This window comes from Pomacea canaliculata, linkage group LG11 (assembly GCF_003073045.1).
Source record: "Pomacea canaliculata isolate SZHN2017 linkage group LG11, ASM307304v1, whole genome shotgun sequence".
Taxonomy (NCBI): domain Eukaryota; kingdom Metazoa; phylum Mollusca; class Gastropoda; order Architaenioglossa; family Ampullariidae; genus Pomacea; species Pomacea canaliculata.
The window spans coordinates 5,084,623-5,106,121 of record NC_037600.1 but is presented as its reverse complement, the minus strand read 5'-3'; the positions used below and the strand labels follow the sequence as shown (position 1 = coordinate 5,106,121).

At 36.0% G+C, this 21,499-nt stretch overlaps 3 protein-coding genes across 4 annotated transcripts in view; 1 reads left to right on the top strand and 2 right to left on the bottom strand.

Annotated features, from left to right (window-relative positions):
- Positions 1 to 692: 692 nt before the first annotated feature.
- Positions 693 to 6,195, bottom strand: LOC112576182 (negative elongation factor E-like). 2 transcript variants are annotated; one of them, XM_025258459.1, is made up of 10 exons: positions 5,971 to 6,165; positions 5,546 to 5,621; positions 5,223 to 5,278; positions 5,017 to 5,091; positions 4,526 to 4,597; positions 3,918 to 3,975; positions 3,476 to 3,644; positions 2,573 to 2,627; positions 2,217 to 2,326; positions 693 to 1,673 (listed from the first exon to the last, which is right to left on the bottom strand). In XM_025258459.1, exons 1-9 carry the CDS (start codon positions 6,091 to 6,093, stop codon positions 2,258 to 2,260), a joined length of 753 nt encoding a protein of 250 aa, XP_025114244.1. In that variant the 5' UTR covers positions 6,094 to 6,165; the 3' UTR covers positions 693 to 1,673; positions 2,217 to 2,257. The 2 variants fall into 2 exon arrangements, 1 of the variants encoding a protein (XP_025114244.1); XR_003101778.1 differs by lacking the exon at positions 693 to 1,673 and having other exon boundaries at positions 2,261 to 2,326; positions 3,472 to 3,644; positions 5,971 to 6,195.
- Positions 6,196 to 6,301: 106 nt separating this feature from the next.
- LOC112576180 (queuine tRNA-ribosyltransferase accessory subunit 2-like) lies at positions 6,302 to 15,988 on the top strand. Its single transcript, XM_025258456.1, has 11 exons — positions 6,302 to 6,589; positions 6,786 to 6,867; positions 7,739 to 7,802; positions 8,181 to 8,285; positions 8,753 to 8,923; positions 9,223 to 9,322; positions 9,795 to 9,883; positions 10,603 to 10,703; positions 11,326 to 11,481; positions 11,741 to 11,866; positions 12,203 to 15,988. The coding sequence occupies exons 1-11, from the start codon at positions 6,466 to 6,468 to the stop codon at positions 12,321 to 12,323; spliced, it is 1,239 nt and encodes a 412-aa protein (XP_025114241.1). The 5' UTR covers positions 6,302 to 6,465; the 3' UTR covers positions 12,324 to 15,988.
- The window catches only part of LOC112576179 (ATP-binding cassette sub-family A member 2-like), a 60,356-nt gene continuing 51,826 nt past the window's right edge, over positions 12,970 to 21,499 (bottom strand). The window contains 6 exon segments of the mRNA XM_025258455.1: positions 12,970 to 17,276; positions 17,764 to 18,003; positions 18,423 to 18,560; positions 19,004 to 19,208; positions 20,087 to 20,190; positions 20,551 to 20,685. Coding sequence (XP_025114240.1) covers positions 17,250 to 17,276; positions 17,764 to 18,003; positions 18,423 to 18,560; positions 19,004 to 19,208; positions 20,087 to 20,190; positions 20,551 to 20,685 — 849 coding nt within the window. The 3' untranslated portion in view covers positions 12,970 to 17,249.

The window sequence follows — 21,499 nt, the reverse complement described above, 5'->3', positions numbered from 1 at the left end:
CAGTTACAGTAATTGCAATCGCTGGGACAAAAGCGTAATATAATATGACCATTGCATTGTATTGGACTGTATACGTGCCATGCGAGGTCTGTGTTACGAGTTTTATCGTCTGAATGTTTATATATATCTGTCCTGTGCTATATTTTTTATTTGTAATAATGTATTCAACCTCATATATTTTACAAGGATCAATTACATTCAATGTGAGTCTTTGTCACATTCTGCATAAATCTCATTTACAGTTTTATGGTGTTTGATAATTGAAATGCTGATTAAATAAAGAACCCTTTAATTTGTCCCACTTAAAAATAAGCGGATAAGCCTGAGGTTTATGATTTTGGGCTCACATGTTGCATTGCCTATATGTAAATTAATTTGTGTTTACTTAACTTACAAGGTCTTTTAAGCCTATAGAGCAAATGTTAGCCTTTCCAATCAAAAACAGTAGTTAATGGCTTTATTGACAAAGGAGGTTCCATAGTCTTGCTTCTCAGCCAACATTATCTTTAATGCTAGGCTCTTGGTTATCTGTACTATTCTCTTCCATCACCCTACCTCCACAAAAAATAAACTCAATTAAGCATGCAAAGGCAAAGCTGAGAGAAACTTCTCATACTTCCTTTTTTTCCTTCTTCTATAGGTTTTATAAATAATGCAATCACTGTCATGTTGAGGAAATCGAACAGTTTCAGTTGATCATTGTCTGTTGCTTTAATTATTAAAGGTTCAACATGCTTAACAAAAAATAAAAACACACAGACATAATAATGGACGCTGGTTTAAAAAACAAAGAGATTATTGCGTACCATGTATAGTGTAGCACTCATGAAACAGCAGCATAGATGTGATCTTCACATTTCATATTAGAGCGACAGATGTAGGCCAAGTTTGATAGTAATACATTAACACTTTCAAATCCATCGGAAGTATGAGGAGTGACCATGTTTGAATCAACTGGGTTTTGAGAAAAACTGGTAGATACCATCCTACAACAAAATGTTCTGCAGTATCTAGATATTAATCACATCTCAAAATGTTGTATTCATGCATGAAAGTGGCTGGCAAAACACTAAGGAATATGATGACCATATTGTGAAGCACTTGCTCATACCTGCTCAAAACAGGTTTCTTTGGCAGGTCTTGTCTATCCTATCTAACCGTACCCCCTCTCCTCCAAACAACGAGCACTAGGCGACCAGCATAGGCCAGCTAGTCCTGGTTAAGGGAAAGAATCAACAAAAGTAATTATAGTATGCTTTGAATTTATTACCTGCCTGAGTCGAAGAACAATGCATCCAAGATCAGTACAATTTGTTGACATTAAAAAACTGAATCCCTTCTGACTTAATATATAATTCATGTAGAAAAATGATATTTATCAATATGAATATCGTTTGCTGTAGAAGTCATGGTGATGTGACCTTAGAGCTATGGCACTCGATGTTTTTCACTACCAGGTGCATGCTACCATCAAAACTATCAGCAGTGATATTTTGTCTAAATCAACATACTTTTGATTGCCAGATATACAATGTGTAAACAAATTTTATTTACAAGTGAGAAGTCTTTATTTAAGCTGTTGAAACAAAATCAAAAAATATCTGTATCATATTTCACCAGATCTCGTGTGTCTTTGTCTTTGCGTGATGGGCCTTTCTGCGAGTTATTTGCAGCTGGAATAAAAGTACCAAAAAATAAATAAATGACCTGATGCAGTGAACAGAAAAAAGCCAACATAATATAAATACACGAAATAAATCCTAAAAATTTGTGTCGATCTTCAAATTTCTGTTACAAAATAAGGAACAATTTTTTTTTTAAACCAGTGACAGAAATTTCCTACTCTTAACATTACAAATAAGATTTGCTTTCTCTACCAAGGTAAAGAAGAGTCAATTGTCTTCCTCAGACAGTGGGAAGGTAACAGATGCAGATGCCACTGTATACCAGTGACAAGCCATGGAGTTTGATTTCTGGTTGATTACTAGAAATGAGTAAGTTTTCCTCCCTTCTGAGGCTTGATTAATGTCCCTTGGCAAACTATGTAATATGATGCAGAAAGAAAAAGACAAAAGTGCCAACAAGGACTCTGCCTCCAAAATCAGACATGACTGCATCATGATGCAATAGGAAACAGCATGACTGTCTTTTTTAAAACCATGGTTTTACAGTGAATATAAGTGAAGATAAAGATAAAGCAAAGTTTGTCAGCTCACCCATGGAAGCCCATGAAGCAGCTGAGTCATCCTGCAAATTTTCAAATGTTGGCTTGCCTTATCGCCATGGATACTCTTAGCAGTATGTCTGACATCATGGATCCATTTGCCTGCAACCAGTTCATAGGATATACAAAGACCACTGTAATCTTTCATGTAAGTTGTAGCTTGTGCTGAAAAGGTTTGTCTCGCTCTTTGGCATTGACAGAGTGCCATTCATTCACATTCACTGGCTCAAATAGCAGTGTTTATACACTTCTATGCATGCATTCATGACTGCACATACACCTATAGATGAATGCATCCACCACACCACCTTCTACCTCCTCTGAACTCAAGTAGACTTTTACACTTACGTTTGCTATTGCTTGGTCAGCAGACTCCATTTTTTCAAATGTTACAAAGGCATTGCTGCAAATGAATTTTTAAATATTGAAAGATTTAGGCAAAATAAAATGTGGTTTTAAATATAAAACTGTTCATAATTATACAGAGTTAAAGTTACCTCAAAACTAGCATAGACTGCTCACCACAACTTCCATCTCTACACGCAAACCACTCCTGATTCAGAATAAGGTTAGTGTATGTTCATCTATTACAGTAAAAGTACTGCAGAATGGTAAGTGTGGTTTTCCAACCTCCTATAAGAATTTAGGTATGACAACTAGTTAACAGATACAAATCCATCACTGTAAACTGGGTTTATTCGCGACTTATAGTATTTAGGGTGTACAAGTGAACCTAAAACAAGTGTCAGAATGAGCTTTAATTATTTCGCTGACTTTTTGGTTAAACAGGAGAATATTCATTATATTGTGTATTATAATAATAATAAAGCAAAATTTATAAAGCAAAATTTGTAAAGCGCATACTCATGCTCCTAAAAAGCATGCTCTTAGCGGCTAAGAACAAGAACGAGACATGGACAGCAAACAAGGGACAGGAAAACAAACGAATAACATAAGAACTATGAAAGAATAAACAACAGTACTTATGATACATAAAAACAAGTACAGAAAATGCACATAGGAACTGAATGTTAGTATTATAACCAGTGGTAAAAAGGTCAGCTTTGAAAGAAGAAACAAAGCAGCATGGGCATTAATAGTAAAGAAATGAGAAGCCCATTGACAGATCGCTGTCTCTTGTTGTTGAAAGAATGAGTGTGGACATGGGGTGTGTATTAATACTGTGACAAAACATCAGTTACAGTAGAAAACAAATAAACTGTCTTGAAAAATTGTAGCAAAACCACTTACTTTTTTTCCCGCTCAATGCTCACATTGACTATATTTCCAAAGTTTGAGAAATGTTTCCTGATAATATCCTCTGTCACACCATGTCCATGTACAAAAACTGTATGACCCTTTGCTGGTGGCTCACGATCCCGCCTACTGGGGCCACTACGTCGGCTCTCTCCATCATAATCTGCAAAATTTATTTAAAGAAGTTAACAAAATTTGTTGCCTATTTAATAAATAATTTATTGAAAAAAAAAATTAGCATTCTATGGCTACAAGAAGATTCAAACCACATGGGCCAAAGTCATTCTTCATAGTTAGGGGTAAACCCTAGACGTTGTAAAAGTTGGAAATACAGCAGGAAGTCATATACATTTGCAGGAATACAAAGAAAGACATTAAGGCTACCAAAAACAGGACTTTTCTCTTGACTGCTATTAGAATGCCACTTCTTTCTTACCTGAACTTCCTGCAGGTGTAAAACTTTCATACAGCCCTTTCATCTTTGGTTTGATTGACTAGGAAGAATAGAAAGGGAGTAGAAACATGTCACATCACCATCAGAACAAATGTTCACAAGCTAGAAAAATGCTTCTTTATACATTCACTAACCTCTGGCAAACAAAAAAATATCTGTGTACTTTTTTATTCATCATGTCTACTAGAAATGTCTTATTTTTATCATATTCTAGCAAAAACTCAATAATGAAAAAAGAAGATAAAAAAATGAAAGAAAATAAGACAACAATGTGAATGATGCATAAAAATAAGTAAATTGGTTCCATTAAGACTCAAGAAAGATGATTCAAACCAAGCTACAAATTTGCATACATGACAGCACAGGCAAAATATGGGTAACACAAGAGTGAGCGGAAAAGTAAACTACATAAGGTATTTCTGAAAGAGACAGTTTCGTATCTAGTAGGTGGCAGAGAGAGAAGACTACTAAAGTAAAGAGACTCAAGTGATAAAACATTTAAAAAAAGGCTGTGATAATTCGTGACACAATAATTCTATGTTTCAATAAGCTAAATCAAGATCTTTCATTTTTCATTCTCCATTTATTACTTCTGTTTTCTCATCCTCTTCCCCACTGTGAGATGAGTCAAATGGTAAAAATCCTACACTCTTGTCTGTTTCCTGCATTTAAAAAAAAAAAAGCATTTTAATGTTGAAGAAAAACAAAATCAGTTATTTTATTTTAAATTTGTGCATCAGACAAATATCTTAAATGCATGTATTTTTTTTTTTTAACTTAAGCGAGTTTAATCTTCAAATACAAAGCCAAAGCAAGTAAAATAATTTGGAAAAAAATAGACATAACAGCTTTGAAAAATATGAAACATTAAAGGACATTAGGGAAAAATTATGTTTTCCACACAGAGAAAACCAAAGTCTCCAGATTTCCATTAAATTTAGACTATTAATTCTGGGATAGATCTGCTGTTTAAAGTACTTCAGTTTACCTCAAGAAATGAAAATATTTGTTCTTATTATTGTTAACATTTTTCATTATGACTGTCCTCCAAAACCATGATTTTTGCAACTGTGGCACTTACCCTTAATTTTTTTTCCAGATTCTTTGATCGTTTAAATCCTTTCTTTTCTCTGGAACCTGATCCAACCTTAATGGCCTTGAGATAAAAGAAATTTTATTAAGGTACATAAAAAAATTCCATCTTACTCTCACAAAATAACTTTATTGTATAACTCGATTGCCATATAAACTAAACACTAGAATGTAAGAATCAAAACCATGCAATACCCCAGACTGGACCAGTTTTTTGGCCTGTTCTGTTGCCTCTTCTGCTGACTCTGCAGCTGTAAATAGAAATACCATTGCAGGTTGGACTTTTATTTTATGACCATTAAACATCTCCACTACACTATAGTGTTTCTTTAATATAATAGAAACCAATTTAATTTTCTCATATTCTCATTTCTGTAACTAATTTAAGAGTATTTATTTATCCATAACAAAAATAAAAACTGAAATGCAGATAAGAGAAACTAACAAGTACATTTGAATATCTATAATGTGGAGAGAGATTGAGGGTAAGGTACGAGGAAAATAAAAAGGCAGAATACATCTTTTTGCACTCTGCTCTGCATTCTTTTGCAGTGATTCTGGTTTTGCAGTCTTCAGTGCTTGTAAAGCTTTTCGCTGAAACACAAGCAAATACGTATTTCCGTTTTGATAAACTACAACAAAAAGATGAATGTTACAAATTTATGAAATGTTCTCCTTTCTCAACAAAACAAGCATCATAATTTTCTTTTAAATAACGCATTTTTTTTTAATTAAAAAAATACATTATTCATTTTCTTTCAACTTGAGATTCGTGCACAATTTATAGATTCCTGTTGTCCATACTTTTATTTCCTTTTGCATCTTTTGACAATATACTAAACACGACCTTAACAGTTACAGTAAACAAGTTATTGAATGCACACAAGCCTGTGTCAGCGGATGGACATTTCAGATTGAAAGATCTTGAGAAAAGAGATATTACCTTTTTGCGGAGTTTAGCATATTTCTGTTTTAGTGTTTCTTCTTCTTCTGTAAGAGTACTCGGAAAAGTAATGTACACCATTGTGTGAAATATATCTCTCTGTCTTCTCACGTACAAGTTCATTCAGCAAGCAAAAATATTGTCACAGAAAGGATCTGTTTGTAACTGAAACACATATCAACGCTATTACTGATCATTAGTCAGCAGAAAGTAATCTATGAATAAGCCACGCATTATCAAACTTTCTAAAAACTATTTATTTACGATAAATGCACAAGAAAAGTAATAAAAATACAAAAAATGCATTCGCGAAAATTTAAAATGCACATGCCTCCCTCTCACGAAGGGAAATCACTCATCTCTACTATTGAAACCACGGTGTGTTTGTTGCGACAGTACTGTATAGTCATATAATATAGTAAAATAAATCAAACTGATTTACGCTAAACCTATAACACGGTTACCAGAGATCTATACACATATCATCACATTTTTATGATGAAATTTTCGGTGGAGAAACTCGTTCATGGCAGTTGCAGACTGGGTCTTATCCGTGAAGCTGGGAAAAATAAGTCAGTCACCATTGAAACTCCTTTCTGCTTGTTATACACGAGAGCAGGTAATGAATAGGAAATGATTTAAGTTTTGTGGACAAGTTGTGAGATATTCCCCATACATTGTTTGTTATCTCCTGTCGATGTTTATTTACCTTGTGGTTATAAAAATAAAGCCGTGCATTATTCTTAATTATCTTTCCATTTATGATGCAGTAATGAACACATGTGATCATGTTTATGTCAAATATTCTTTTACAGGCAGTGTACCCAACCTGAGTATTGATACTCTATCCTATGTTCAGGGACTACCTCCGATAGCAATGATGCCACTCAACCTATTGTAAGATACATTTTATTATGTACCTATTTATTGTTGTTCTGTATACTATGAGCTCCTGAAGATCAGCTCTATTCGCCATACTCTGTCCATATTAACCACCAATTCTCATATGCTCATTTGTTCTGTTTAAACTGGAAAGTCCAGAACTCAGCTGCTTGTCTCATTTTACAGACTATCAAATCCGAACACGTCACACACTTCTTCACTCTCTTCATTGGCTACCAATTAAAGCTAGAATAGACAACAAGCTCTCAACTCTTTGCTATAGATTCTTTGCAGGTTACTCCCCCTCCCCACTACTTTACTGAAATCTTGTCTGTCCACACTCTTGCCCAAAACCTTCCCTCCTCATCAGATTCATGCTTTCTATCCATCCTCCCTCCCACAAAGACAGTCACATACAGACAACGGGCATTCTCCCTCTGTGCTGCTATCAGTGGAACTCTCTTCAGCATCACATCTGCCACTCTGACTCAAAGACTACATTCAAATGCTCTCTGAAAAATATATCTTTTCACAAAGTACTATCCCTGAATTATTCTTCTAACTCTCTGGCAATACTGTCTGTCATGCTAACAATCATGTAACAACTCCATCTTAAACTTTTTATAGCCCTTCATACCTTCATCCATTGCTTTACATTCTACTCTTGTACCTCATCTTTATGTTGTTCAGTGTGCCTATATGTAACTCACTGTCCACTCTTGGTTGTGATGCTTCGCGGTATAAGTTCACATTATTATTATTATTTTTCACATTACAATTAATTAACAACACCTACACAGACCACCACCAACACTGTATTGTGTTCATAGTAGAATAGATAAAAGTAGTCAGCATCCACTTTTGGAGGGTTTTTTTGGTTACACAGAGCAGAACATCATGAATCTGTAGAGGAATACCAGAAAGGACTTGCAGGCTTCACAGCAATGAAAGTAAGAATATGATGTGATTGAGATCTTTGTTTTCTTCTGGACTACTTAGTAAACATTTTGAATGAATAGTTAGTCCTATATAGATCCTCTTATGTAGAAAAGTGAGTTCTTTATGGTTTTAAGTAGAAAATGAAAGATGAGAAGCTTCAGTTGAGGACAAGACTTAAGAAACATCAGTAAAGAGATAAAGAAACTCTAGAAAATGTGTATATTTTGTTAATATTCTGTATGTCTACAAAAATCGTACTTTTGCAATTAATTCTAAAATATTTTTTGTGCTAAGGAATGGATGCTACTATTTATATAAAATCATTGGGTAGGAGAGCGTGGGAAATTAAAAACAAATGAAATTGTTTTCTTGCTTCTGGGAAATGCCAGGATTTTCTTGTCTACTGCTCACTTCAAGACCCAAGCACACCTGTGCCCAGTGGCTATAATGAAAAGTCAAATATAGCTCTGTGGACAAGGGGAGGAAAAACAAAGGTAAGCATGCTTATACAGGTTTTAAGTTGTAAGTAAAATTTTAATTAAATTTGCACAGTGGTGGATAATTACTCAAATGTCATGGCTCTTGAAGGTGGAGATAGACCTTTCCTCAGACTAACAAGAAAGGACAAAAAGAAAGCTCATCTCTTTTTTTAAAGAAAATCTTGATACAAATGTGGAAGCTAATTCATATCATTCTTTTTATTGGTTCATGCATTAAATAATAATAATAATTCCTTGGTTTTCCAGTCTTACTAAAACCTTTAGATCCCTCCCATTTCCCCATCATTTGGTTTTGTCTTGGTGTTTTTTTTTGGGTGGAGGGGTGGAGGGAGAGCTGGGTTAATTTTGGTTTTGCACTTTATTTGTACAGTCACAACTATTAATCTAAAATGCTTAGACTCGAGTTGTAATGAAACTCATAGTGTGGTTACAAACTTTGCATCTGCAGTGTGCGGTTCCAGGTTGATCCTGAATTGTTCATCAAAGTCCAGGAAGCATTTAAGGCAGACTGGATTCAGTGCATGGGGGATGCAGACACAAGCAAACAGTCATCTAAAAAGAGGAGTAGGAAGGCTGTGGACAGTTCTCTAATTTTTCTTGATGAGCTTCTTCAGAAACGGAAGACATCTAAGGTAAAGGGCAGTAGCAAGCCTTGATTGAAGAGTTCAGAACATCTCCTAACCATTATCCTTTCTCTATCTGTTTAAGTACAGGTGTGATTGTGTGTGTGTGTGTGTGAGAGAACATATATTTATTGTCAATTAAGTATACATTATAGTACTATAAATGGTCCCATCAAGAGGGAAGTAACTGTCAGACACAGTGTTGTAGCATCAAAAAAAGAAATATGAAGAATATGCCTCCTATAAATTTATGGTGTCAGATGTTACAAAAGCTGTTTGAAGGACTGTTTTGTCAAATTTGTCCACAGATTTTACAGAATGCTGCAATATTTGGCTCTGTTGAAGGTGGATTCAGTGTGTTTGACAGAAACCGTTCAGCAAGGGAAACGGCAGCACGAGGAGTAGATGGTCTGTTATTTGAGATAATAATAATAATGAAGATTTATATACCACCTTTCCAAAGATTTGCTCATAACACTTAACATAAATCATACAGAGACTAAATCATCAACAACCATGCACCCATTCGCATATAACAAACTCTCACTTCTACAACACACACTCCTACACAAAGTAAATTATAGACACACATTGTGCACCCTTATGGTCAGGACATGGTCACAGGAAAGTCATCGTTCTGAAAAGTGTTTTGTAAAGATTGGCATTATTGTCTGCATAAGAGATATTAAGATTGCAACCACTTTTGTCCCTTTATTTGAAACTTGACTATTTGTAGTTTCATTGTTAATGTACATGTTTGAACTTAAATTTTCTAAATCAGCATACAAACTTCTGATTGTTACTTCTGCCTTAAATCACCATTTTAGCAAACTTTTCACCTGTGAGTACAGCCAGAAACTCGTCACTAAATATGTTACAGGGTTTGTTATAGAAGGCTTTCAAAACGATGGCAAAGATTTCTGTCAATTTGAGGATGAAAGTTTTACAGATGTCCTCAGTTCTACCTTGGTAAGTCACTTTGTGATAGACATGCAAAGTAAAGGATTCATTTGAAATGTTTTTGTTGTGACATGTCTGGAAATGGCTTGCTTTCCACAGCATCAAGTTGTGGTGTAGGAACTATTTGTTATGCTTAGAACTAATATCATGAATATTTGTCGTGAAAATAATGAAAGTGAGTTTTTGATTTTTTATTTGTGAGCTGAGTAGAGGAGTGTGTTATACGTGTGTGTATAGGGGTATGGAGAGGGAGGAGGGTATCTGAAAGGTAGGTTGTTGGAAAATGCAGAAACTTACAGCTTAACCTCCATATTTTAGTTAAGCAAGAGCTGGAGCTCAGGACAAGCAAGCGTTGATCATGATGAGAAAAACATCAAGTATCAGGCACAAACTATTCTTAAAATTTTACATTGCATTTATTATTGTAATTATTTTTTCTGCCAGTTTATGTTATTACCAGTGCTGCTGGTGCATTCAGAACCCACCAAACCCCATCTCAGATTCCTCCTTTCCAGTTATATATGCTGTCATTTTTGCATTTGTTTTCTTTATTTCTCCTTGACCTGTTCCTGTTCCATTGTTGTTTCCCATTGTACTGTACTTGAATCTTCCAGGACATATATGCTATTATTATAATTTATAAGACAGAAGACAGAGAATATCCAGTGGAAATAAGATTTGAATGGAGATACCCTGTGTACATGTGACTGAATGCTTTTTTTTTGTAGAAACATCTTCCAGAAGACAAGCCAAGGCTGATGAATGCAGTTTGGAGACCAGATGCAATCATGCAAGCAATCAGAGCTGGCATTGACATCTTTGACACTTCGTATCTTTGCTGGAATTAAGTTTAGTTTTTGTGTAGTCCTTGTTACTCCTCGAAGAGCATAGGGCCACAACATTGCTGGAATTAAACTGTGAACTATTCCTCTGTCCTAATCATTTTATTCAACTTCTGCCATGCTTTTTTTTTAAGTCATCTGTGAACTCTGATATTTAATGGTTAGGTTGCAAGAGAGTCCTTAACTAATTAATTTTAGTAATTAAGTATACCATGCATACTGAAGGAAAGGCTGGCTAGGGTATCAACCTCAGCATGACAAGAACTAACCAGCTTTTGAAATCATTAATTTTTAAACTGAAGTGTCTAGCAGAAGCATTACCCACAGCTTGTTGATAGTCACCCCAGAGGCAAGATTATAGTCCTGTTTAATATGTATAACAAAGCCACAGGCATTATTCTTATTTCAAATGGATGCTATCTATTTTGCAAATGTTTGTAAATTCAAAATTATTTTACAATGTGCTGGTTAACAGTTAATATATTAAACCCCAAATCTCCAAATAGTAATAGGTGTTACCTTCAGCAAAAGCTTGCTAGCAGTCAAACGTTCAAGAGTGCCTGGCTGTTTAAAATCTGGACATTACATGCTTTCCTTAACAGCTTCCAGCTATGCATTTGTGACAACTGGAAAAGGCAATGCTCTTGTATTCAGCTATGACTATGAAAAACTGAGTGTGAAGCCATCTGATGATGGGGATCTCTGTTTACAAGCTTCATCTCTAACCTCAGAATGTGGCTACAGCATCAACTTGAATGATTCCAGGTCAGCCTCATAAAAATCTTTTTTTTTTAAGATAGATCATTTGCATCAGAGTAAACAGCCCAATTCTGGCCAAGAGTTGAGGTAAATTCATGCAGTACAGTAAGGCAGATAAGTGTCAATGAATTGTACTAAACTGAGGAATAGACAGATATTTTCAGTTACCCTAACAGAGGAAGAGAGATATTGATCAGGAATTTCAATGATTAGGGAAATATTCTGTTATCATTGGACACTGACTACAATTTTTTTTTACCTAAAGGTTTCGAGAAGACTTTAGTCCAATTCTTGAAGGCTGTTTATGCTACACTTGCAAGACTTACAGTCGGGCATATGTCAACCACTTGTTAAACACCACAGAGCTTCAGGCTGGAGTTCTTCTCATGATGTGAGTTCATTCTTAACATGGCATATCTAGTAAAACCTGTGTTTGCCTTGAGCGGGCTAATTAAAGGGCAACATTAATGACAAACGGGGACAAGTAATGTTTTAAAAAACTGTTGGGAGGTAGCAGGGGAGACAGAATAAAATTGCAGGTAAAAGCGATTAGGCAGTTATGGAAAACTGGATCAAAGTTCAGTGCCAGACCAGAGATGAGAATGGTTTGAGGGGACAACAAAAAAGAAAACAAAATAAAAAAAAAAACCTTTTGGGTACCTTGGTGATCAGGAAGGGCTGGCTTGCAGAGTCTTTAAAGGTTGTCTTCATTTTGATTTTGTTTCAGCCACAACCTTCAGCACTACCTGGGTTTTTTTTCAGCTGTGAGGCAAGCACTTCGAGAGGAGAAGTTTCATCTTTTAGAGTCACTCATAAACAGACAAAGGGCTGTATCCCTAGAGAGGTGAAAATAGTTTTCCATTAGTCTGGCTCTGTTTTTAATCGTTGGATCTTATTTTCTTTTGTCTACAATTTGGAAAAATTTGTTGCAGAAACTGAGTTGGACTTGGATGGTAAAGTTTAAAAGTTGTGGTCACTGCCACAAAGGACATGTCAGAAAGGAATGCTAATAAAGTCTATGTTTAAAATATTTTATCAATATTTTATCATTTTTTAAAGGGATGTCATTGTACAAAATACTCATTTGTTCATCTATACTTTTTTTAAAATCACAATAGCTCTCTTGCATGCATTGTGGAAGCAAAAAATCTCCATAGCAAGCAAAAAGCAATTAACAAGCAATTAAGTCACAACAGGTTTCCATGGCGACTGAAAGGATAACAGATAAGCTTCTAGCAACTCGAACAACTTTCACACCGCAGAGAAACCCTAGCTGAGAGGTCTTTGAAGTATCCATATTAAATATATTTACTTATGTGCATTATGTGTGTGCAGCTCCAAAGGATAGCTGTATTGATATGAAAGAGAAATGTTTGGTGAATTATGTGAATGTTGGTTTTCGTGTTCACAAGTGTGGATTTGTGAAATAAATGATGAAAATGTCAACTAGATCCCCATCAAGCAGTTAATATTGGCAACAGAATTAAAATGATATGAACTCACCTTTTATTTCACCAAACTTTTCTACAGCTGCATGATATTTCATCAATGGTCAGAAAAAGACAAAACCATGAATGCCAGAGAAAAATTCACACATTACCAGCGTGAAATGACAAAAGTACCAAGTGAATATGTGCAGTAATATATACTATGAAATGCATGGTAACGAAAATTATGCATGCACATGCTATATCCAGCACCCACTTTGGAAGCCAAGCATTTAATCCACACATCTGATTTTTCATTGTAATTCAACATATAGGACTGGTAACAGTGCTCTCAGATAACATTCTTCCTGCAGAATAAGTGTTAAATGTGTTTAAAAGAACATTTATTTTAACTAAAAAATTATGGCTGTTTTTCATGGTTTTATATTTTATACCCAATGATATTTCTAACTAGTGTGGATATGAACGAATGAAAGTTTTATACAGATACACATTAACATAAATATTTGCTCTTCCTATGCTCATATTCTGTAAGCTGACTTGGGAAAAGATTGTTTTAAATTTGTAGCAGAACTTGGTATCACTTGTGGGCTAGAACAATTCTTGTACAAAATCTGCCTAGTGGCCAAATAGACCTGCCTAACAATGTAGTCTTAAGCTCTGCTGCCTGCAGCATCCAATGTGGGTTATATGATACTTAAGAATAAAATAAATTTGGGAAATTGTAAACAGAATCCCTCAAGGCCACTTTAATGTCAGGCGGTCATGCCTATAGAGATCAAAGAGAATAGATTATCAAATTAATCAAGGTGCACTTTAAGACATTCATTACAACCACGCATTCTCAAGAACATTTGTTTTTCCTCCTTTTTCTTTGCCATTCCACACTGCCATTCTTACAAACTGTCCTCAGTTTTGTGATTTGTAAGACAGAGCAGTGTTGACAATTGCCAAATAGATTGTATGATCTTTGATGCTGTTTATCTACAGACACCCCAGCTGACATAACAATGCTTCTAAATAAGCACATCTATGTGAACCATTTCTCATTAAATGCTTTAAGTATATTACAGTTCAAACATACCACCTTTCCTTTTATACTGGCAAGTACCATCTTCCATTTGTGTATTCTCTTCCCTTCCCCTTTTGGTTCCTTTTCCCAGCAACTTTTTTCACAACCTTATTTAACCTAAAAAAAATTAAGTCTTGCTGAACTAGTAACTATTTAACTTTACGACGATTTTTTAATAAGTTTCTTTTTTTTATTTTGGTATGTGCCATTGTGTCAATTATTGGTGTTGATAATTCTGTGGTTTGATCTCATGTTAAGGACTACATTCATAGCTCATGCAGGAAGGAGTGTGACATCAGCATAGATGCCTGAAGTAGTAAACCTAAACACAATTTCATCATCAGCTTTGTATATCTGGACACAAATCAAAAGACTGTTGTGAAAGCAACAGCCATCCTTCATTTTCTCCTAAAGAGAATGGCTAAGACTATGGCACCATGAGATTTGCAGTTCCTCCCTTCCGTTCACAATGTTTATATAACCATATTGTTTTCTACTGACCCCTTACGATCGCTGTTTGCACAACCATCCATCTAGCAGCAGAATGCCTTTCTATATTTTATTTGTTGCATTCTCAAAATCTTATCCTCTTCAAGACTTTTACCCTTTACCTCTCCCTTTCCACAACTGAAGAACCTTTCTGCTATTCCTTCTCACTCTTCTCTTTTTTTTTTTTTTTATCTTTCCTGATCAGTCATCATTAAAAAATACATTCTGCAATGCATATCTGTTTCGATTTCTATATGAAAAGTTGTTCTCAAAATAGTTTTCAAGAAAACAGCAATTCATGTCCCAACGAAAATGAAGATCAATGAAATGTTCAATAAAGAACATATGAAAATGGTTAAAGAAATATTCTGCAAGCATGACTTTGGTGCTGTTGTTGGGCTGATAGTTTAATCATACCATTTATTAGAAAACATTTGAAATCTTTTCTGCATGATGAAAGTATATATGTACAAGAGTTACAGTCATTAAGACTTTGGATTTCTGAAAATGAGATATGACAAATAACATTCACTTTACATGAGAATCACACAGATGTCATGCTTCTAATGGGACAAAAACCAACATAAATGAGATTTGAGCACATAAATAATGCTGTAATAATGACATTTCTGGAACCGATGCTAGAATATCCTTTGCAATGCCAGGTGAATGCTCTCAAGTGATTAACATTATTAAACAAATTGATGGAAATATGCAGGTTTCTAAAAAGAAAATTACTGAGTTCTCAGATATATATAATGGAAAAAAATGGATATGGGTACTAATATCAAACATTTTTGACAGCATTTTAGGATTGTTTATACAACAAAGTTTAGTGTTTTATTTAAACAGAAACTGAATGGGCCTTCACATTTTAAAACTAGCATGGTCTGCACATAAGCACACATACACACTTGTATGCTCTCACACACAGATTCACATTCCATAAACAACAGCAATATCACAAAATCTCCATGATAAGGATAGCTTTTGCTCATCTTGTAACAGTAAGGAGCAATACCTGTAATAAAAGGCAATCTGTGAAATCTATATAGGTGTCAGTTATTTTTTAAACTTAACCATGGCTTTTCTGTTTTTGCTGATAGAACTTTGTAACCATCATCAAGTTTCATTTTCCAGCTTTTTCTGCACAGGCATAAGAACTTTGTGATATCCTTCGTACAAAACTATTCCAAAGATACAATGCTCATGTTGTTGCTGCCATTACAAAATGTTTTCATAAAACTTGTTTTTCAAAATTCGTGAGAATTAAACTATCCTTCAGACGTCCTGCAGATAAGATCATGTTTTTAAAGGCTTTTCCTTACCAAACATAATTTCTCTTAAACGAACAAAAAGGAATGTGTGGCACATCGCCTGACTCCATCTTGAAGGATGCCTTGATTGCTGCTTACCTGACTCAAATCAAAGGCAACTTAGGTATCTTGCAATATACACTATTATTGTATCTGTTTCTTATAATAGTCTACATATGTAAAAATTTTTTAAAAAAAAATTTAGAGCGCATAATGGCAATGCATGATAAAAGACACAACCAATTTTTGTGGTGGTGGAGGTGGGGGGAACATTTCATTTAAAATCTTGATCTTCACGCAATGAGTACATGGTATAAGTCACTTCCCGAAGCGAACACACCATGACCCTTAATGTTTTCAATTTAGGGTCCATTCCCTGCATCCCCAAAAATATTCCAGATGGACAAACCACAGTTGTGATTTGACTAACCCCCTGAAAAAAGTGCTGCCACACAATTCTTAAAACTTGATCAAGTTTGCTTGCAGCCAGATGAATGCATCAGTGGCTGGATTGAACAGGCTGTGTAGTCAGAAAACTAAATCCATGCTTTTTCTCAGAAAATTCTTCACTACACCACAGAATATCCAGAAATCATCTCTCATTTACTCCATGACCACACACCATTTCCACACACAAAAATAAACTTACATGGTGTCGCTATAATCCATCCTTTATCACATTGAAAATGGAAGATTTACAACCATCATAATAATCATCTCTATTTGATGGACGTTTCAAAGACACTATGCTTTTAGTAGTAGAGATTGACAGTTTTGACACAACATTACTTTTTCACGTCTGATTTTAAACTGATATCACAGAAAAAAAAGTATATGAAAAATGGATGCAAAAAAGCTTTCATCCCACCTGTAAAATATTTTACAGAAAGAAGCACAGCCATAGCAAATCTATATAAAAACATACTATTATATGCACAAACATACATGCTGTATCCCCCCAACACCACAGCAGGAATTAACTGACCCACAACTAAACTACAGAGGGGCTACCCAGGAAAATCTGTGGGTAACCTCACTCCCAAGCACATACCGTACATCCAACACTTTATGTGTACATATAAGTTCAATCAACTGTTAGCAATGCCTAGATCCCCAGGCACATCTGTTTCTCCAGTCCAGCTCAGCTATAGATGGTTTAGCAGAGCTATTGCACTGCCATCAAAGTTTGTTGGCAACCAATACAAATGCAAAATAGTTTACATGATTGTTCATGAATGCAGGTAAGCTACACATAGCATGAATGCAGGCTTAACTGAAATTTTACATTGAGAAGTGATTCTGAAGAATAAAAATCACACAACCACAGGCCAGTTTGGGTCTACTCCCAAATGCATTCTGAAAGAGGGTAGCATAGATCACACTCCACTTTGGGGGTTTATTCCGTACAATGTTTCTGCACTCTCAAATGGTTCTGCAATGGTGCTCCTTTCACAAGGGCATCAGAGTAAGGCGTGTCTGGAAGAAAAACAAATGTAAAGAAATTCTTACTTTTCTTGCAGATGAACAGTAAAACATAGATGCAAAAATGTGAACTGTCCTGCTATAAATTCCCATCAACATTAACACTCTATTACTAGTTATCCACAGAAGTGGACCTGATGTGATTATACCTGCTTCCACCATGCTGTTTACCCAGGTTCTGAGCATTAACCTAGCAGTAAACAAGAAGTCTGCAATTTACACTTTTAACAATTCCAATGTTCCAATGACAAGCATCTCTACATCCTGCTCACAGGGCTGTTCATAGCCTCAGACTGCTTCATCAGTAGACTGCTCAGCATTTCCCAAGGACTAAACCCAATAGATGGATGCACATAAATGTGCATCAACACTTGCATCAGTGCCTGCCACCCCAACGTGTATGCACACATGTACACACACACACGTGCACAGACTGAAAAAATTTGGATAGAAATAAAAACTTTTTAAAATAAGCACTGACCCCATCTGACTGGTCAAACTGGAGCATCAAGTCATCATCATCGTCACTCAGCTCGAGACCATCTGAGATCCGATTTGAGCCCAGCAAGGGCTGCACATCCTCGGTCCCAGCACTGTCATCAAAAATTGGCTGGCACCGTGCTCGAGAGCGACCCAGCAGCCATGGTCTCCGAACCTGCTGTATGGGCTCCTCTTCATCCCGAACAATTTCAACTTGTTTCTTGACAAAGTTGATAAACACCTGACCATAGACATGAACACACAGAGTTAAGCTTCATCATAAAATATCACTTCAAATACTTCTTTGAGCATAATTTTCTGGTATTTTAATCCTGTACCTGTTCTGTCCACTTATTACTTTCTTCTTTTCATCAATTTTCCATGACAAATATTTCATGATTGTCAGCTTTTGTATTGAGCCCCTGGTAATTTGGAAGCTTTGGTGGGTTTTTAAGACTTGCTAATTTTATTGCAGGTAGTGTTCCTTTCTCCCTTCACCCCTTTTCATCTTCCCCTTTTAGTTCACAGCTTAGTTTAAATGGGAGCATGTGAATTAAGCAGTTACCTCCAATATGGCATCAGGAAGATATTTTCAATGTACCGAATAAGTTGCAACTTTCACTGCTTCACACACACAGAACTGAAATAGGAGTAACTCACATTATCCAGTGTGTTCTGGCTAACAGAGTAGTCCTCTACATGCAAGTCTTGCTGAGCTTGCTCTAGTTTCTCAAACAAGTCTCCAAGAGAGACAGGTCTTGCCTTCAGCTCATACTGCACAAGGTTGTAGTGCTGCTCCTGAAAAAAAAAATAGAAGAAAATAGGAAAGATGAATCAGCATGGTACGGTAACAATAATCCAGGTATTAACACACTCCAATGTGATTTAAATTGAAATTGTAATTTGTGACACAAGAACCACAGAAAACTGCCACCAGCACATGAAGAATAATTAATTCTGTAATTGATAAAACTTTCTTGTTTTTAATAGGTGGCTAATTACTTTTATAAATCTGAAGACTTTTGTATATATTTCAAACACACCTACTTTCTTTTCACAGAATACAGAAAAAATCTAAGCAAACAATGAAAGGATCTGTTACTAAAAAACTCATACCATTTACTGGACGATACGATACACAGGGAAGTAGAACACCTGCAATCCTGCATATATATATATATTTCACATGCATTATTAAATTGCTCTTTCATGCTTAACTGTCTATAGAAACAAGAACTCACTTTCAGCGATGCTGATGGAATGTTTCTCTCAATAAAGCGGATGATCTCACGCTGGTTGTGTTCATAGTCAGGGCCAGCCACCCTAATACTAAACGTGTAACCTTCACCAAATTTATTTTTTAGGTGCTGGGTGCTGCCCAGGCACTGGAAGCGTCCATTTACCATGATGGCCAGCCTTGTGCACAGAATCTCACACTCCTCCATGCTGAAACAGTTTGCAGTTTGCTTTTAAAAAGAAAAAGATAAATCAACTGATCAACTGAACATTTTTAGTGGGAATTTTACTGAATATAGGTAATGCAGTAATGAATTTAAAATAGGGTAAAACTTTTAGCTTTGGGGGGAAAAAAGTGGAAGTCTACATCAGTTGCTAAAATTTTAAAAATAGCATTTTTGATGGTAAAATTCCTTTATTTGAGTACTTATCAGATGACATAATTCCATTATTCCAATCCCGACTAGCTGAAATTGAGGTAGCTAATCGAGATATACTCCATATGGTCATGTCATCTGGTACAGCATGAAGAAAAAATGTTATGACATGAATATGCCTTAAACCAGTGGTTCTTAAAGTATTTCAGACCACTTTACTAAATTAAGTACACATACAAATTAAAAATAAGTGCACTCCATTACTGAGAGTAATGGATGACATGGTTAAATGACACAATGCTTCTGCTGTGACATAAAGACTTAGTTGGTAAATGAGCAATTTATGCAAACAAGCAATTAAAACTTGTGTGAAATTAATACTGGACAAATTAGAGTATCTGTCGATTTAAACATCACTTTGCTGACAAACGATGACTATCAGCCGAGGACCACTTGACTTAATTATGCCTGCGGCCCAAAGTGGACCGCAGACCACTCTTTGAGAACCATTGCCTTAAACCACCTGGATGTAGCATTTTGATGTACAACCTTATAAATACTTTTTGCATAAAATAAAATATAAATCAGGTCCACAAAATTAAAAATTGAAACAAAATAATTTCAGACAACAAAATGCTGTAAATTACCAATCCTTATTAATATGCACTGTTTTCAAAAGTTTCTGAAATGAATTACACCTCTGTCCCTCACCTGTGTGAAGTCAGAATGACAGACCGGCCATCTTGGATGAGGCTTAGTATGAGGTTCCAGAGGAAGCGGCGTGAGTGTGGATCCATTCCTGTTGTCGGTTCATCCTGTAATACACCAAAGAAGTTACTACATTGTATTCTGAGATCTCAAAGGCTTAGAATATAGCAGCAGTAGCTATGACTTAACTCTTCTTAGACAGTTCGCACCTGCAAATGCAAGCAGCTTCATAGGTTGGCAGATATTCTAAAAATACGTTTATATTATGTTTTTGCACTGAAATGGCTGTCCTGTTTTTTGCCTGGAATTTATATTCTTGGTTATGGTGGGAATGACACAATGACCTTGCCACATTCTACCGGGAATTTCCTGAACACTTTAAAGCCTATATAACCAATATTTCATCTTAAATCTCTGCAAACACATGTGTAAAATCAACACTGCAGCACAAAACAAGTTTCACTTGCCATGAAGATGACCGGAGGATGGCCAATGAGTGCAATAGCAGTGGACAGCTTGCGCTTGCAGCCACCACTGTAGGTGCCACTGAGCTTGTCCGCATACTTTGCCAGCCCTAGTTTGTTCAGTGCCCATTCCACCACCTGTACAAAGCCACATAAAGTAACCATGTCTGTACATCAAGCTTAAACAGACAAGTGCTCTGTTGGGTGAGAGAAAAGTAAAAGCAGCCGTCAGTTTCTGTCAGGAGATTACCTCATTATTTTCAATTTTATATTACTTCATGCTCACGAATGTGTGCACACACACACACATGGGTGCATAGGAGACAGGTGTGTGCGTACATGTACTCATGTATATACATAGATAACACAGAATACACATAGTCACACACATATATATATATGTAGCAGGGTAAGATGCATGTGATCTCCCAATCTTTCCACAAGAACCAAACACAACACTTTCGTGGGTTCTGAATCGTTTTACTCCAATGCCAGTCGATAGTGCTGGCTATGGCAAAACTCCTACACTACACACTCGCGCTCTCGGTGAAACGTGCTCCCACTTCTGAGCTGTCTCTTCACATTCTGACCACTGGCCTCTTCACCCGACCTTCACGCTCCACTTCCCTCCAAACACACCCGTGCACCTACATCCTGTCGCTAGTCGACGCCCTCCCACTCTCCTTTGGTCACGGGGTTGTCACCTGGCCAGTAATTACCGCCAATCGCCAGCCTGTACCTGCCCTGTGTGCGTGTGTGTATGCTTTGTTCCATACAACTACACATGCACACATACATCCCTCCTTCCACCCCAACACACACATCCTGGGGTATTTGGCTTTGCAGGGATTGATTTCTGCACTTAACTCTTCAGCTCTGAGTTTAATGTCAACTACAATGTCACTTATTCTGTAGGATTTAGATATATCTTAATTTCTTCCACACAGTACTT